Below are 17864 nucleotides of genomic sequence, written 5' to 3' on the forward strand. Positions count from 1 at the left end.
CCACACTGCAGCATTTTTGTTTTGCAAGGCCCAGTGGTCACTTAAGCATGCTGCTTTGTTCTGAGATGAGGTGCTAAAGATGTACAGCTTATATGATACAGTGAATTTGGCTTCGGAAGATATGCAATTTAATCACTGAAGTAAATAAAACTGAGTTAACTGTTAAAATATTTAATTGCGACTGAAATGGTTTGATTGGCTCTTGATGGTAATGTGATCACGTCAAGGGCTACTGTAGGACTGAATGTACTGTAGTGACAAACGCAGTCTGTGACAGTGGCGTATGTGAGGAAAAAAATGGCTGCATGACAACTCACGTAATAGACTTCCACTGACTAACAGCATTTGACTTGGTCCGGATTTGGACTGCTAAACACCCTACCAACCTTTATTTCTGTAAGTGGTAAATTTCCCCGAAGGGACTTTGTCATTGTGCAGGCACTATGCAATTCAGCGTATGTTACAAAGATGGAAAGCATGTAAAGGAGGCCTGAGTCCCCCTTAAAGCTCAAGTATTCCTCGACTGACGGGAACAGCTGGGGAGGACGTAGCCTCCACGAGACGTCTGCAGTGTCGCTGGGCGCAGGGTGCACAATGTTTGGAATTTGTCCGTCCCGTAAAGGAACCTGACAATCAAAAGCCCGCTGTTGAGTTGAGTAATCGATGACTAATGACTTGCAGTTACATCTGCGTCTTCAGATGCTCTAGTATTTCATTTGTGTCCATGTGCTGTCCATTCATTCATTAGCCCAAGCCGTCACCCCTGCAACTGATCTTGACTTGAACGCGTTTTGAGGCTACAAAATGCCACTAATTGTCGACTATGTTTTGATTTCTCTTACACTGAAATGTTACATCAACCTGCCAATGGATAAAGATTCATACGCACAGAGTTATTTTTAAATCAGTAAATAAATAAAATACATTAACTCATTAACTCCCATTGACGGCAAAAGACGTCAAAGATCCTTTTTTTTTTTTTTTTTTTTAAACTCGGCTGGTAGTGAATGAGTTAAAATAAAAGAGCAATGTCAGGACTTTCTGCAGCCTTGTGTTCCTGGGGATCAATCCTTCTCAACGACCTGCTATGCAAGTGGGGCTAGTTCTTATGTAAGCAGCCTTTTCCCCAAATCCTTCCCTCACTGGTCCCCGATCTGCTCCTGCCGCCTCATTCATGCTCTGCTCGTCCCTCACCTCCTTTGAGCAAGCTGGAGAGGTGCTTGTGTCGCCTTTTTCTTCAAAGCAATCTCTGCATCAAGACCTCTTGAGTGTTAGTCCACATTGTTAGTTCAAAGGTCATGGGAATGTGTTTTGATTCTCAATGATGGTTATTTGCGATAGTGACCGTAGGGCCAAATTGAAAAATTCCGCACTTGACATTATATTAATCCACCCCCCGTATTTGTTCGGCTGGTGCCTTCATAATGGTGGCTGTCACTTATATGAGGTTTTGAATGGCTGCCTTGTAATTATCACATGACTTTATGAATCGGCATCTGCAGTTTTCTCCAAGCTTCCTCCCTTGCATAGATTTTATCTGTCTGACCAAACATGTATCTTCCATACCACAAATGAATGCAAATTCCATTTTAAGTTCAGTTCTGGCAGTTGGTCAGGAGAAAACGAAACCCCAGCTGGCCAGGGTCAGCACTATGTGGTTCATTAGCACGAGATCACTTGGGAAACTTATTGGCTGTGACAATCTATCGTTGAGATCATTGAAAAGGAGGCCTTTCTTTCCACGTAATTGGGCCTCAAACGGCCAACCAAATAAAAGCCCCCCAGTCCTCCCCCTCGTGCATGAAGCTTTTCACTCTCTGCTCCCTTGCTCACTCTGTCGCCCTCACAGCAACATCACCTCGTGGATTGGTTTTTTTTTCCCTCCTAGATTTCTGCGTGTTGACTCCTCTCGCATTTGTTCTCTGGGTCTCTTCCTCTTTCTGACGATATGATGTCTCCCTTCACTTGACCCTGGAAGACTTCACCTGAATTAGAAGCAAAGTATCCACACCGGAAACCGTTCGCTCTCCTCACCTCTGTCTGTGGGAGTTGTGCTTTAAAGCTCCGATATTCATTCCTTGGACTCCGCCGAGATTGAACATGTGTGCCGCGATTCCACCTCAGTGAGCTCAAGCCAGGATAAATCATGGCTCAGTTTGTGGATATTCTCTCCGTCGGAATCCCCAAGGCTCACCCATTTTTGCTGTCAAGAGGAGCCTTTGCCCTGTGGGCTTTGGAGCCAAGTAGGTTGAAGTGGATCTATCCTGTCTGAGTGATGAGTGGTCACCCAGAGTTGCGATTTTGACCTCGTCGCTGACTGGTGTCATTCCCGTAAGAACACTCTAAAAGAGACGGAACAAACGCAAATTTATTCCCACGTGTGCACATGTCTCTTCTCGCCATGGAGGTCATCCTCAGCCTGGTAACTGCTGACACCTCTCCGCCTCCGATCCCCGCCACCGTGAGTCTTTCGGCTTCTTTTCTTTGCGCGCATCAGCCAACATTAAGGTTTTAATCTCTGCATTTCAGTCATGTTAAACACAATGTTGGGAACTTCTCATAAATAGGACAATAATTGTTTTTGTGCGTGTATGTGAGCGAAATGCTCCCTTATCCAGCATCACATGGGATTATGTAAGTTTCCATATCTAATGAATGAGATTCATTGTTACCGCTTTGGATCCCCTTAAAGGGAAAAAGCGGATTTTGATGTTAAAGACGTTTCATATGTGACGAATTTGAGCACAGCCTTAATTGGCATGTTGTGTGGGAACTAAAAGCATGTGACACTGTGCAAGCAGAGGGCAACAAGAACAAGAAAAAAAAGTGACATGGCTTGAAATTTTTAATTTGGGATTTTTTTTTTTTGAAAGAAAGAAACACTTTGTGTTTGTAAGAATGGGAGTTTACTTAGTCACTTAGGGCTTCATCTTGGTTCTGGTGAGGCTGCTCTCACATCATTTGCTCTTGTTGAATCAGAGAACTTGAACTTGCGGTACGGTCATAATGTTGGCATGCCCGCTTTGTTGACCTCCTGTTCCCCAGAGAGTGGGGTCAAAGCTCACACCCACCTAATCAGGAGTGTGAAGTTCATTTCAGCATAGATGGCTGGTATCGAAGGCAGCTGAAGGCCGCTGATGACGACAAGTGGTATAAATGGAGATGACGTGTCCGCAAAAGTCTGAATGACTATTTGGATGCGGAGGCTTGACGCCTGATGAGCTACACTCTGTTGTCAGTCATTGAACACATTCTGGAATGTACTAGACTATTTACTATAATATCGTGACATATCCCGTCTCTATATTTTCTCACGCTGAGAGAATGCTACAATAGGCGAGGGATGTATCAGAGGACAGAATTGTTCCATCGGATCATGCATCTTGACATGTCAATCTGCTGCTTTCGTGAGATCGCAGGAATGCGTGGATCAATAGCATATAAGGTACAGTGCCGTCCATTTGCACTCATCTGACCTGTGGAATTGATCATTTATGGATACATATGGATTCAAAGGCCTCTGCATTACTAACAATGTTAAGAAATCAAAACGGGAAAATGAAGGTAGTCATATTACTCTTGTGGGATCACTTTGTAGTCTCGATGTGATATTTTCGATCCATTCATCCAGGAAATAAAGTCCCTGATGTTGGATCCTGGCCAGAATGTCATATCTAATTTTTCCAAAAGTTATTTGATAGGGTTGAGGTCAGGGCTCTTCCGTGCTAACTCCTACACCATGCTGCAATTAATTTCTGTGTCTTGGGAAATTAAAGGTGACTTCCATGTCACATCTGCCAGGTCAATCCCAACATATTCCAGTGCGACGTGGTGTGCGTTAAATGACACAATCAGTTATGCAAGTTTGTAATTCTTGATTGTGCCAATACAGCGTAAGTGTCGGCCCTCTCCTGAGGAAAGGCCAAGTGATGTCTGAGCTGCTCTAACCAGCTTTACTAGGATCACAAGCTGTTGCGCAACCTGCCCCAGAAGCAGGTGGACCCAGTTTAGGCCGTCATGAAGTGAAAGGAGCCACGGGGCAAGGGAAAATTCCATGTAGTCTCTTTGTTGTTTTTATCTGACTGATAACGTCTTAACTAAGTGGGATCAGCGCAGACCCCCCCCCCCCCACTCAGGACAAACCGCAACTGAAATGTTTTACATACTGTCATGAAGAGACTTAGCCTTCAGTAAATGGAATTCTTGTTGTTTGTCACCTCGGCCCCCGGCTCCCGGCTCCCACTCACCATTTTTCGATTACATGCACAATTTGTCGCTGATCTCACCGGAGCGGGTGAGGACGATGTTGCTGGTGATGAAGTTTCTTTGCTATGTGAGCTAGCATAACAGAAGAGTCAGCTGTGTGCTGAACCGCAACAAGATCACGGAAAGCACCTGAATGAACACCCATTCCTTCCGTCACATGACCTCAATGACTTCATGGTGAGTGACGCTGACGGTGCCAGTGTGTTCAGGTCACCGGGCCTTTCTTATCGCTGCGTCGTGTACCTCGATCTCCAGCACAAAGGCCTCAAATGACTTGTCCTTTGCCCTCTTTATCTGTAGGATAACGTCTGTCAGAGGGCATACATTGCAAAAACTGTGCTTTTAAAAAAAAAAACAACAAGGAAAAAGGTAATGAAAGGGAAAGTGATGGAATAATATATTACTTAATGATATGCCAGTAGAACAGGACAGTTTGACTTTAAACAAGCAAAAATAGCTTGCCTGAAATAACCTCAGCGATGCCTTGAAACATTATACATTATGCCACCTACGCCTATTGGATTGTGGTATCTCTTATTTGAAATGAAACTTACTCATAACCAGTAATATCATCTCAATAATACATTAAAATACCCTACAAGATTTGTCAGAAAGAAAAACTATGCATGAAGCAAGAAAAAAGATCTTAGACAAAAACTGCCTGATAAAAATCCGCAGTTTGAATCAAAGCCACATTGGACATCTTGTTTGTCTGTTTTCACTTGCGCTGCTTGAGTCATCCTTTGACATGGGTGACATATCACAGACACATTGCCTGATAATAAGAACGAGAGGCATTGATTTGTGATTTTTCATCTTGGTGAGTGAAGAGTTTTTGTAGTGTAATTCCTGCGTTTACAGACCAAATTATCTCTGAGGTCAGGGCTGTAAACCTGGTCCAGCAAATTTGAATCAGATGGCTATTTTTGTCCCAAACATATTTTTGACGATGATTTAAAAAATATCTTTATTTTTTTTTCTAGCATATCAGGTTTTTGAGATATTATCAACTGTTGCTGAATCTAACCCTCATTATTACGAAATATTATTATGAAAACTGGGGAATAAACATGGGCAGATTTACATTCAGTGCAAAAAACATATATTTTGAAAAGTTAACTTGCATCTCTGAAGAAAACGTTTTTAAAAAAATTTACTCTTGTAATTAAGCCAAGCCCCTCGCACACGCACACACGCACCCAGTCTTGTCGTCCACTTCATAGTCATACAATTGATTCTTTCCAAGAAGCAAGCAGGTGCTGCTGTGAGGTGTCACTTGTCAGTCGTGTGCCGTGCCGGCTCAGCGGACTATTTTTTGCTCTGTGGTTCATGACGTTGCCTTGGCTGCTCGTCAAGAGGGTTAGACAATAATTAGATATACTGTGCCTTGCTTGTGAAGTGATTCTTAAATGTGACCAGAATTTTTTTTTACCAGTAGTGTTTTCATCTCATTTACTTTGCCTGCTAACAACGACCAATGAATAGTTGAATCTGGTATGTAATCATCAAAGAATTTCTGTAAAGCTTAGCATGAGGAAGATGTCGACCTGGTTTTTCTTGTCTGCCAGTATTTGTTTCCATTGGTTGGCTCATAACACACAGTGAGTAGTTGTGACTCGATTTTGATGGATGTCAGCGGTCAAAATTTGTTCCCTCCGCAAGGTATTGGTACTCTCCCTTAATGGTGAAGTCTAGCCCAAAATCAAAGTCACTTTTTGACTAAGATCCAAATTCTCCTCATAATAATTGTTCATGTCAAATAAAGGCAACAGACCTTGTCAGAATGCATTAGTAGCCTTGCTGGCAACACCACACGCATTTGCTTTTCATCTTTCAGAAAAGTTTATTCATCAGCATTTATTCAAATATAATTGTTCAGCCATTGTATGCAATATATTTTAATTAAATCATTAATGAAGGACAGTTTGCATAATTCTAAAGTTCAAATTGCGTAATTGTTAGTGGCTTACAATGATACGGTATAGGATTTAAAAACGCTGCTTTGTTTTTTTTGGTGAACACTTAGGCTCACTATGTTATTGCATTTTATTGCTGGTCATAATTGTGCTCCATGGAGAGTTTAAGATTTTTGGAGTTGGTACTTGGAGTCAAAACTTGGAGAACCACTTTTTTTTCATTCTTTTTTTATTGCAGGGACTTTTATATGTGTCATCCTTCTTATGCTGTTTCTTTCACTTTTTTTTTGTTAGCTACCCTTGTTCCTTTAAAGTCGAACAGGTGACTGTTTCTGCTAATGTGGTAGAAACGCAGACCGTTCTAGGACGGGCACACGAACGAAGAATGACAGTGATGGCATTTTTTGGAATGGTCAAATTTGCCCGGAGCAATGATAGAAAGGTTCAAGCTCCTCAATCGTGCTTGATTGGCAGGTCACACCGCTCACGGGATGATGTCATGTGTGGGTGGGGCTAGGAAGTGATGACAGGCGAGGTTTCTCTCAGCGGTTGCTTTCTACTCTTGGCTTGAGTATAGCAACTTTCACAACAAGACGAGCGACAACACCGGCTCAGTGCCTGATCCAGACAGACAGACGGATAGAGCGGCGACAAGCAGACAAAGCAGTGGGCTGTCAAGAAGTATCAACATAAAGACGAACGGACGCTGACGTCGCGGCTTTGTAAGCGTCTTCGTGTGGTTGGATGAAAGCAAACGCTCTTCTTGTGTCCGGACAAAATGCACTGGGAACAGCTCCTGCGTTTGGGCAACGGGAAGGTGAGCGTCAATGTTTTTACTCATCATACGTGTCATCCCCCCGTGCAAAAAAAAAAAAAGCTTGTTATCAAAACGGAATGCTCATCGAGTCAGTTAAACTCGGTCAGTTGTCAATTGACCTGATGCGGAGATTAGCGTTTAGAACACTAAGTAAGAATGGACATACGTTTTATTTCTACAGCGCTTTTCACAGAAGACTTGCAAAGTGGTACACATAATTACGCATTACTAAAACAGAAACATTACATTTTACAAATAAAATACTAAAAGAAACTTCCTGGAAATCCGGTATGAAAAGTGTTTTGAACTGTTTTGAACTGTGTTTTTTAAGTGAACTAACATATATATATATATATATATATATATATATTTATATATATATATATATATATATATATATATATATATATATATATATATATTTCCTCACTCATGCTGTCACCAGTGGAGTGCTTCTCATTTATGAGTCTAATAACAGGGGAAACAACAAAGATAACGTACCGCTACATTACATTTCCACAAATAACAAAAACACTGTGAATAGTTATATTTTTTTCTCAACTAAAATCCAATTATTTTCGGACTTCTTTTAATCCGTCAATCACATCACATCGTCAACCGCATCTGCTATGAGATTTGGGATTAGATAATCCAGGATGCGGAGGTGGAATTTGTGCCTACATATACAGATTTTTACCTTGTGCCGCGGAGAGATTCAAGTTTTCCGCATATATTAATACGTTGTGCATTGCAAATGATGTTTAGGCAGCGCGAGAAGAAGCAAGGAGAGCCATCGACTTGTCTATGCGAAGACCATTCGTATATCAAAAATACTTCTATACCAACATTTTCTGCTTAACCCGAATTACTCAATAAAAGGAATGTGTGTACCCCATGGTTCCACTGTATACATTTTTTGTTTGGTGTGTGCGGTTGCATTTTCTGATGTAAAATGCGCATAAAAAAGTGACTTGAATGGAGCCCGAGAAAGACTGCCTTCGAGAGATGTGGGTGAATTGCTAGTGTCATCCCATATTTTATCGCACGTTAACTCTCAAGTTGGCTATTTTGAGCAGAATGCAATTTTGCACAAAGTTCTTCCCTTGTGCACTTTGTTGTGCTGTTGCAGGAAATGAATCATATCGTCTGCCTGCCTCATCATTACCAGCTTTTACCTTGTTGCCCTTTTTAGGGAAGAAAAGACAGGCAGGGCGCTGCATGATAGCTACCGGATGACATTTTTTACCCAGAGTCAGAGACAGCGCCTTTAGGGATTTGTGGTCCCCCCATGTTCATACTGAGAATCATCACCATCCAGGTCACTGTATAGTTTTAATAATAGCATCGGTCAATCTAGTTGTGCCATTCAAGGGACCTAATGATGCCTTTGCATTTAGCGGTAGCTATAGTGTTAGCAATATATATGGAATGTCATTTTAGTAGCGGTAGAAGCTTGCGTCAGCTGACAGCAAACAGAAGCTTGATGGCAGATTGCAATCAAGTTGTGACAGGCGGGAGAGGTTCTGCCCGAAAAAGTAAGCAAGGAGGGAGATAAAAATGAAAGCTAAGAGTGGAGCTCCGTCAATTTCCTGCAAATAACGTTGTCACTCATTTCAAAAAGGTACAAAAAGGTTGAGGCTGTGCTTTGCGTCCTGCAGTTTTTTCTTTTGACTTCTTTCTTTTCATTGTGAAGGTTGACATTCAACTAAAATGTTTGAGACTTCCAAAGATTGACCGCAAGTGGCCTTCTCAACTTCTCACTTTTCAGATCACTTTTTGCAGAAAAGCAGAACCTTCTTCTGAGTCTGTCAGCAAACAAAAAACCCCGCCACTAATGCTTTTTATTCCTCTTGGAGTCATCATTCACTCCAAGTGACTCTCATGCTCACTTCCTGTGTCGTGATCGCAGATCGAGCGCTCGGAGGTGAGCGGGTTGGGTCCCGTGGGCGACTCTTCATTCTCGGCGGTGGAGGATGCAACTCTGGATCCTCAGCGCACCAAGCAGGCCATTGCCCAGCTGCAGCAGAAGATCCTCAAACTCACAGAACAGATTAAGATCGAGCAGACAGCCCGAGACGACAATGTTGCCGAGTATCTCAAACTGGCAAACAATGCGGACAAACAGCAAAGCACACGCATTAAGCAGGTAGGATAACGAAAACATTTGACTGAAGTGCACAAATGTTCTTTCTAGCTATTATTAAGTGTCGGAAAAAACCTTAACATTGTATCTGTTGGGGAGCTGAATATGCTCTACTATCAAAAAGTTAGGAACATTTCAGGATTTTCAAGAAGAATTTCAAGAGCAACATGCAGTGTACTATAACCTTTTCAGGTGAATTTGACGTGCTTTGAACTTTAGAACGCATGTGTCCAACTTTTTGTTTGGTTTCAGTTCAATTTCCGAACGGCAAAATTCACAACAATTAGGTCCACAAAAATTCCAAGGATGCCCACCTTTATGTCTTTCTGTGACTCTTCCAGTCTCTCTGTTGCAACCTTCTAATGACACTCAAGCTCAGTGGCCACTCCCATTTTTGAGGCCTTTGTTGATTATTTGCTCTGTATCAACAAAAGGTGAACAGCTTCCCCATTGTGATGCAACCTGAACATTTTTCGCTTTATCCGGGGATCAGTTTAAAAGTTTAGAGAAGTTCACCTGAAAAGGTTATAGCTCATTTTTTTCCTCCACTTCTTGTGAGTCATGTATTTGAAGTCCATTGCTGTTGTCGCTTGCAGGTTTTTGAGAAAAAGAACCAGAAGTCAGCGCAGACCATTCAACAGCTGCAAAGGAAACTGGATCACTACCATCGCAAGCTGAGAGAAGCGGAGCACAACGGAATACCTCGGCAACCCAAGGACGTTCTTCGGGACATGCAGCAAGGCTTGAAGGACGTGGGTGCCAAAGTGACGGGCTTCAGTGAGGGTGTGGTGGACAGCGTCAAGGGAGGCTTGTCCAGCTTCTCCCATGCCACGCACTCGGCAGCGGGGGCCGTCGTCTCCAAACCGCGGGAGATCGCTTCGCTGATCCGGAACAAGTTCGGCAGTGCCGACAACATCGCGTCTCTCAAAGACTCGCTGGATGAGCCCTCGGGGGAGGAAGGCATCGTAGTCGCTCGTTCGCTTGGCGCCGCCGGCCATCACCTCCAGTCTAGTCCCAAGTATGGCAGCGAGGACGACTGCTCAAGCGCCACGTCTGGCTCAGTGGGGGCCAACAGCACAGCGGGGGCACCTGGTGGCCCCCCCAGCTCCAAGGGGAACACGCTGGAAAGGGCTCACGCGTCCGGTCTGGACATGTTGCTGCAGGAGGTCCAGGAGCTGAGGGAGAGCCAGGCCAGGCTGGAGGAGAGTCTGGAAGGCTTAAAGAGTCACTATCAACGAGACTACACGCTCGTCATGCAGGCGCTGCAGGAGGAACGCTTCAGGTAAACAAACGAGTGGTCTGGTAAAATCTTAGTTACGTGAATAACCTCCAAACTTTGGAAGGTAATCTTTCCCACTCAAGATGATAATTCCTAGATAGGTGCTGTTATCTCGGGCCACACAGTGCCCGCCTGTGTTACGTCAGACTCCTTTAGACTCCCTGTACACGATAAAGCTAATCCTTGATTTTATCTCGTCTTATTCATTCTTTGCTTTCAGAATTTTGTAGAAAGATGGGATTGTCTTTACGGGTCTTATTATTACAGACTTGTTAAAGTCCAATAATACGTTATTATTTTGTTGCACTTTTTGGTCAAAAAGATATCACCCTCAAACCACTAAAAACATTCTTGGCATTCCAAGTCCCAATATAATGACCAACATTAGTCATCAGAACAAGATGGGTTTTATTCCTGAAAAGTATATTTAATATTATAAGCCACGGTAATATTATTCACAGTTTGAACTAGTTTTAAATAAAAGAATAGAAAATGAAAAAAAGCCACAGTAACATTATCACTTGCCTTTCTAAGGAGTAGGAGATATTGGTGCACAAGTCTACAGTGCCCTCTTGTGCTGTGTGTGAAATTATTTTTTCCCCCACGTTAGAGTTGCTCCAACACCAGCCAACCTATGAAAATATTGTGATTTGTAGTCCGGAAACTATGGTAACTTGAATGATATTTCAAGTAGCCCTTGAAAAACGAGAAAATCCTAGCTGTGTTCTCTTCTCAATATTACTGGTTTTCCATGCCAATAGAAGCTCTCGTTTGCGGTATTTCCAGGTGACTACTGCCCATTGGTGCGTTATGTCACGGATGCACTCTGATTAGACTGTTGCCTCATCAGTTGATTTAGCGCGTCCTAATCTTGTAAACATTTGAGTCAGGTGGCTGCTGTACCCGTTTTTATAGCATGAGCATCTTTAAACTCATTAAGCCCCAACATGCGTGTTTGTGTGTGGTTTCAGGTGCGAACGCTTGGAGGAGCAGCTGAACGACCTTACAGAACTTCACCAGAACGAGATCCTGAACCTGAAACAGGAGCTGGCCAGCATGGAGGAGAAGATCGCCTACCAGTCGAACGAGAGAGCGCGAGACATTCAGGTTGGTCTCGTCTGTTAGCTTGACGCAACGCAAAGTCAGTTGCTTGGCCGACTTCGCCAAAACTCACACCTGAATCTAGTAAATTGGAGCCCTGAAATACATCTCACTGCTAATCTCTCCCAAGTTCAAACAGAATGATTTAATTTTAGAGAAGATTTTGTATTAGTTTGAGTTTGTCACCGATGGTATAGTGACTGCGTGTGACTGCAACTTAAAAGAAAAAGAGTGTTGAGTTTCCCATAGTTTGGAGGTGTGTTGTCATTGCCACCCTCACATTGTCTTGGCGAGCGAGTGCGGACAAGGCGTCAGGCTGTCAAGAGAATGTGGAAGTGTGAGGAGCGCACACACGTGCATGTTGACACTCCAAACAGGAAGACGAAACCAACCATGCTGTCATCCGCGCAATTGGTCTGTTTAGTCACAACGTTCTTTGGTGGCAACTTGTGTTTCTTCTATTGCTGCTGCTTCCCTGCAACTTGGCCTTGCTCAGGGTCCTCTCCTTGCCAGTAGGGGGTGCTCATAGTGTGCACACAGTTGGGCCCAAGATGTCAGTGTCTGTGTGGTGGGAAGTAGGAAGGTTCATATTTTCTGCCATCCAAACATCTTTTTCTGTGACAAGACAATTCTGAGCCACATTCTGGCCATGTTACAACAGCGTAGCTTTATAGTAAAAAAGTATGAGTGATTGACTGGCCTGCCAGCAGTCCAGACCGTCCTTCCGTTGAAAATGTAACTTGCGCGACTTAAATATATACCAAGCAAGAATGGACATGAATGCCACCCACAAAGCTTCAACAATTAGTGTCTTTGGTTCCCAAATGCTTAATGAGTGTTGTTGAAAGGACAGGTGAATTGAACATGCCGGTCCCAGCTTTTTTGTAATGTGTAGCAGGCATCAAAATAAAATTGCGTATTCGAAAAAAATAAAACATGAAATACCGTGTTTATTCATTTGAAGATAGGTTGAAAAGGATTCGTTTTATTCTATTTTTATTTAGGTTTTAAACAATGTCCCAGCTTCATTGTAAATGGGATTTGTACTTCAACCATTTTTTTTTTTGGGCCAATTTTCTGTACCTTGCGTATGACGGAAATCTGAGCAGCTGAGCAATGGGGACTTTTGTGACATGCTGGTCAATGTCTTTCGGCAGGAGGCGTTGGAGGCATGTCAGACGAGAATTTCCAAGATGGAGCTCCAGCAGCAGCAGCAGCAGGTGGTTCAGTTGGAGGGGCTGGAAAACGCCACGGCCAGGACACTGCTGGGCAAACTGATCAACGTGCTGCTGGCCCTGATGGCCGTCCTCCTGGTCTTTGTGTCGACCGTGGCCAACTGCGTTGTGCCTCTGATGAAGACGCGTTCCCGCTCGCTCTCCACCCTCCTGCTCGTCATTATCACGGCCTTCCTGTGGAGAAACTGGGATGTGCTCTCGGGTTACACGCAACAAGCCCTGCGGCCGCCGGGATGACCGCTGCAGCACGTTTAAATGGGCACACGTTTCTTTGCTCATGGCAGGTGACGACAGTGAATCGCCGCAGTCACGGAGCAAATTTGACAAGAGCCGTGAGGATGGCTTTGGGCTCAACCAGTGCTGAAAATTCAGCTGAGCTCATTTGGGAAGCGGCTCGGGTAAACTCGGAGATGAAAAACCCTCGTCCAAGAAAGACCAGACTGTTTACATTTCTTCAACTGATGTGTTGACATCCCTCCATAACACATTGTTTTATTGTTGTTTTTTTATTTATAGATTTTAATCCATGTTATTTGTAATTAACCTTGTTTTATTCAGTACAATGTAGCATGACACTCCACACTCGGGGAGGATTTTAGTCAGCTCACCTCAAACGTGTGATGAATTGCCTTTGAAAACACAGCAATTGGTCGACTTGAACCTAAACCTCAAACCATTTTTTATTTTTTGCTGAGCTGAAATGCGTTCCAACTGAACTTTTGAGTCCTGACTCATGACCTTTTGTGCTTCCTCACCATTTCTAATTGCAAAATTAATATGCTTTTAATTTACTTTTGAAGTGAGGCTGTTTGTGATTTCAATCTCAAGTGTGGATGAGCCTGACTTAAGGATCAATGCTGGCTGAGATGAGTTGCTCGCCAATGGCTCCCTAACAACATCTGGTCATTGTCGAACGTCTGCTGCGTTTGCAGCATGCGCCTGTGAAATGAAGACAAATGACATGTGGGCCAGATGTGTTGTTCAATACATGACAAAAGTCCATGGTACCAGTAAAAGCAATTTAGCGTTTAAATTGGCTCCCTCGTGCCAGGCTGACCTGAGACCATTGGTGCTTATCTAGCTCCATCTCAGATGTGCCGGGAGGCTGCTGCTTTGTATCCACAGCATGCAGCGTTTCTGCTGTCAGTCCAGTTAAATCTGCCCGTTTCCGAGGGTGTCCTTTTCATCACGCAGTCTCCTGCTTCTTATCTCTGAGCTCATCCTGCTTTATTTTATGGCCAACTCACCCTGCAGTGCCAAACCCGAGTCAAGCCAGACCTGCCCGACAGGCGCTGAAGACAACCAACAGGTCTGTCGTGATTGGCCACACTTTATTTAATGATGATTACACCGGGTTTGAAAAGGTGGGAGCGTGAGCGGTTTTAACATTTGATTTATGACTTGGTCTCGTTTATGTGAAGTTGTTTGTGAAACTCGCCCACCTTTGTGCATTTTGTGGGCCCTGAAGTAGTCCACCCTTACCACCCAGATGACCTGATGAACTGTACACTGGCACTTTAACACTCAATTCTATATCGTATGACTGCGGCCGTTGATAGCAACCATTGTCTGCAAAACCTCACAAGGAGGCCACTCAGGTTAGGATTGCATGGTGGCAAAACCTCATCTCAGTTACATAAATAAAATGCAAAATGTATCCGTTTTAGTGAATTGGGAGCAAGCTGTTGTTTGACCTCATTTTGACCTTGACTTTGGTTTACATGATAAACCACTCCAGTGCCTTCTGATATGCTTTTCCAAGTGTGGAATCAATAAAAATACTTTCCTGGCTAAATGATGTGCTTTTTTTATGGCTGTAAATTTGCCTCTGTCTTGCTTTAATCAAATCCTGTTTGTCTGTGTCTTTGAGGATGCACACCCTCCCGAGCACGGAAAACCAATGCCATATGGCCACAAGATGGTGCTGTTGAGCCTTGCTTCCTGATAACCTTCGGTCGTCTGAAACGTGGATTGATGTGGGCAGCCTGAAAAGATGTGCCCGTTCTAAACCTGGAGAGGGGAGATGGGGGTGGTGTTTGTTGTTATCGTCACGATGCAAACAGGTTGGGGTGGAAAATCCGTTTTGTCTCGCAGTGCTGTCAAAGTGATCCCTGCATGACCTCACCCACGCACGACTTCACCGCGTGTGCACTTTTTGTTGTCCTTTGCGCATCAGCTGTGGCGGTGTCGTGATAGTTCCCCAAAGGGGAAAACTGTGTGCTCTTTATGTTCCACACGACGTGTGCTGAAAGGATTTGCATCAACTGTGGATATTAACATTCATTCTAGGATAAGTCATCTGTGCTCCAATTGAAAAACATTAATTTCCATTCTAATGTGAGCATATGCGCACTCCATCCAGAGACAAAAACAGAAAATCTTGAGTGGGAGCACATGTGTTCTGCTTGAATATTTATAAGTGTAGACCGAGATAGAGGAAAAATAGCGAGTATCAACAAGTGGAAAGGTGTGGCCATCTGTTAGCACTTTCACGGCCTTTTACTGTGACCGAACGTTAGGATGTGCACAACTCATCTCAGGCGTGCGTGGGGATGGTGACCTCTGACCTGACATTAACCTCAAGATGAGCGGAAGTCCGGTCGTCAAGTGGGCCATCTTCAGGACACACGACATATGCACAACTACTTGACGTGAGATCAGTCATACTGGCGAATGATGATCACGTGTTTTATACTGCATTGGTTCATTTACGAAAAAAATGTAAAAATAGAAACAGACTGTACCTGAAGTATTTTTATGTAATTTCGCAGCGCCAGATGTATATGTGGACGTGCCGCGGGAAATTATTATCACAATTACGTAATTGGTCAGAAAAATGACCAGCAATAACAATTAAATGTCCACTGGGAATACACGGGGTGTGTCAGAAGCGTTCCAGCACTGGTGTCACAAAACGTGTAGTTTTTTTTTGTTTTAATCCAAACCGCACAGCTACGTTGTCACGACTACCATCTTCAAAACAGGTGCCGTGTTGACCTTGCTTGAAAAACACAAAAATAAATATAGAAATAAATACATTGAGCCAGGTCAACTGAATATGGGTTTGCTCTAGCACGCACGGGAAGTGTGGAATGCTCAGGGCTGTGTGAGCCGACATGTTTGTTGTCATGGTGAAGCAGCCACTAAAGTTGTCCAGCCAAAACTCTTGCCTCTTCTCACGCACTGAACCAAGCAACCCCTCACACGATGTATGTCCCACAACGAAGACAAAAAGTAGTCGTTTGTAATTTGGGTTCGAAATCTAGCTTTTGTGACAGCAGTCCTGCAACTTTTTTGACCAACACGATATTCTTTAGTGGTGGTCTTTTTCTGTTGTAAATGACGTGCCTTAATTGGCTCGTTGAAGGAATGAAAGACTATAACGGCTTCGACTCACATTTATTTGCGCTTGCTCCACTCGGAGGCGCGCATGCAGGGGGGCAGAGAGAGGGACAGACAAGGCAGTCTGTAAAAAAAAAAAAAGGGGGAAGCACGACTCGCCTTATCGCGTCACTCCGGGTTGAGGCGCGAAGCAGGAAGCAGCCTTTCCTCTCGGATTGTCGCCCCTGGAACAAACAGGCAATTTAGTCTCTGCTCAATGCGCCCCTCGGCCCAGAAGACGCGAAAGCCGGCCAGAAGGAAAAATGCCTCCTCCGATGGAGATCGCTCTCGTGCTCCTCGGCGTGCTCGCTTTGGAGGCGCGCCGGAGCGTCAGCGCGCTGCGCGTTCAGCAGCAGTTCTCCGCTCCGAACCGCACCAATAATTTCGCGGTGGACCCGGCGTCCGGGAGGGTCTACTTGGCCACCGTCAACAGCCTCTACCAGCTCAACGCGACCCTGAGCGTGGAGGCACACAAGAGCACGGGGCCGGTGGAGGACAACCTGTTGTGCCACGCGCCTCAGCTTCCGCAGGCTCCGTGCCAGCATCCCAAGTCGCTCACGGACAACCACAACAAACTGCTGGAGCTCGACCGAGAGCAGGGCGTCGTGGTGACGTGCGGCTCCGTGTACCAGGGCTTCTGCGAGCTGAGGAAGATGAGCAACATCTCCCAGATAGCGGTGGAGTTCCCACCCGAGGGCGAGAAGACCGTCTTCCCCAGCATGCTCAACATCGCCGCCAACCACCCCGACGCGTCCACCGTGGGGCTCGTCCTGCGTGGGGGCAGCGGCGGGGGCGACACCCGGCTGCTTGTGGGGGCCACATACACCGGCGCAGGTACGCAGTATTTCCCCAAAAACCACAGCAAGGAAGACCTGCGCTTCGAAAACACCCCGGAAATCGCCATTCGCTCGTTCGACGTCGGTGACCTGACCAGACTTTTCACCTACGACATCAACCCCTCCGAGGACAACGTGTTCAAGATCAAACAAGAGGCCAAGGCCAAAAACAAACTCAACTTTGTGCGCGCGTTCAATCACAAGAGCTACTCGTACATCGCCTTCAACAACGACGCCAAAATGGGCCACAAGGAGAGCCAACCCAACAGCGTCCTGGCCAGGATCTGTCTGGACACTAGCGGACAAAAGTCCAACGGGCCCGAGAGCAGGAAGCTCACCGAGTCCTACATCCAGGTGCCCCTCCAGTGTGGGCGCAACGGCGACATTTACAATCGGCTCCTGTCCGTCTACCCCGCCGACATCCACGCTGGGGCAGACACGGAGGCATTCCTGTTTGGGGTCTTCTCCAAGGGGGACAGAAAGTCGGCGTTGTGCGCCTTCAAGTTTGGGGACATCGAGGAGGAGATCCGTCGAGGGCGCAGGAGCTGTTCTAACTCGCCCAGCAGTGACGTCCAGGTGCTGGACAGCGTCATCCAAGGCTCCGGGGCAGCCTGCGTCCAGAAATGGAACCTTGTGGTAAGCCGACAAGCGTCAAACCGACCCACTCTCCTCAGCGCTTCAAACTTCTAGACATGCGTCCCCAAATACGTTTGGAAATAGTTTCAATCGAGGGTGAAAGGCTTTGAAATTAAGTTCGTTCCATTTCACTCAGGCAAAACAAGTATAATTGAATTTGAAATACTTTGGAAAGAACAGAAATAGGCTTCTGATGTTAGGTGGCACAGTGGACGAGTAGTTACTGCATCTACCTCTGAATTGAAGTTGCGGCT

General features: G+C 44.9%; 2 protein-coding genes across 7 annotated transcripts in view; both read left to right on the forward strand.

Annotated features, from left to right (window-relative positions):
- Positions 1-14552, forward strand: part of tmcc1a (transmembrane and coiled-coil domain family 1a) — a 33614-nt gene extending 19062 nt beyond the window's left edge. For 4 of the 6 annotated variants that reach the window (XM_088289975.1, XM_088289976.1, XM_088289978.1 and 1 more), the window contains exons 4-7: positions 8909-9145; positions 9739-10424; positions 11393-11528; positions 12680-14552. In XM_088289975.1, coding sequence (XP_088146101.1) covers positions 8909-9145; positions 9739-10424; positions 11393-11528; positions 12680-12994 — 1374 coding nt within the window. In that variant the 3' untranslated portion in view covers positions 12995-14552. Of the gene's footprint in view, positions 1-1773; positions 2462-6574; positions 7000-8908; positions 9146-9738; positions 10425-11392; positions 11529-12679 lie in introns of those variants that run through there. The other 2 variants (XM_088289979.1, XM_088289980.1) reach the window with 2 other exon arrangements.
- Positions 14553-16234: 1682 nt separating this feature from the next.
- The window catches only part of plxnd1 (plexin D1), a 75202-nt gene continuing 73572 nt past the window's right edge, over positions 16235-17864 (forward strand). Inside the window, exon 1 of the mRNA XM_088291125.1 lies at positions 16235-17610. Within this exon, the coding sequence (XP_088147251.1) occupies positions 16402-17610 (1209 nt within the window). The 5' untranslated portion in view covers positions 16235-16401. The remainder of the gene's footprint in view (positions 17611-17864) is intronic.

The sequence above is a fragment of the Idiotropiscis lumnitzeri genome, chromosome 3, assembly GCF_059441095.1.
Source record: "Idiotropiscis lumnitzeri isolate Australia: NSW breed Sydney's pygmy pipehorse chromosome 3, RoL_Ilum_1.0, whole genome shotgun sequence".
NCBI classification, from domain to species: Eukaryota; Metazoa; Chordata; class Actinopteri; order Syngnathiformes; family Syngnathidae; genus Idiotropiscis; species Idiotropiscis lumnitzeri.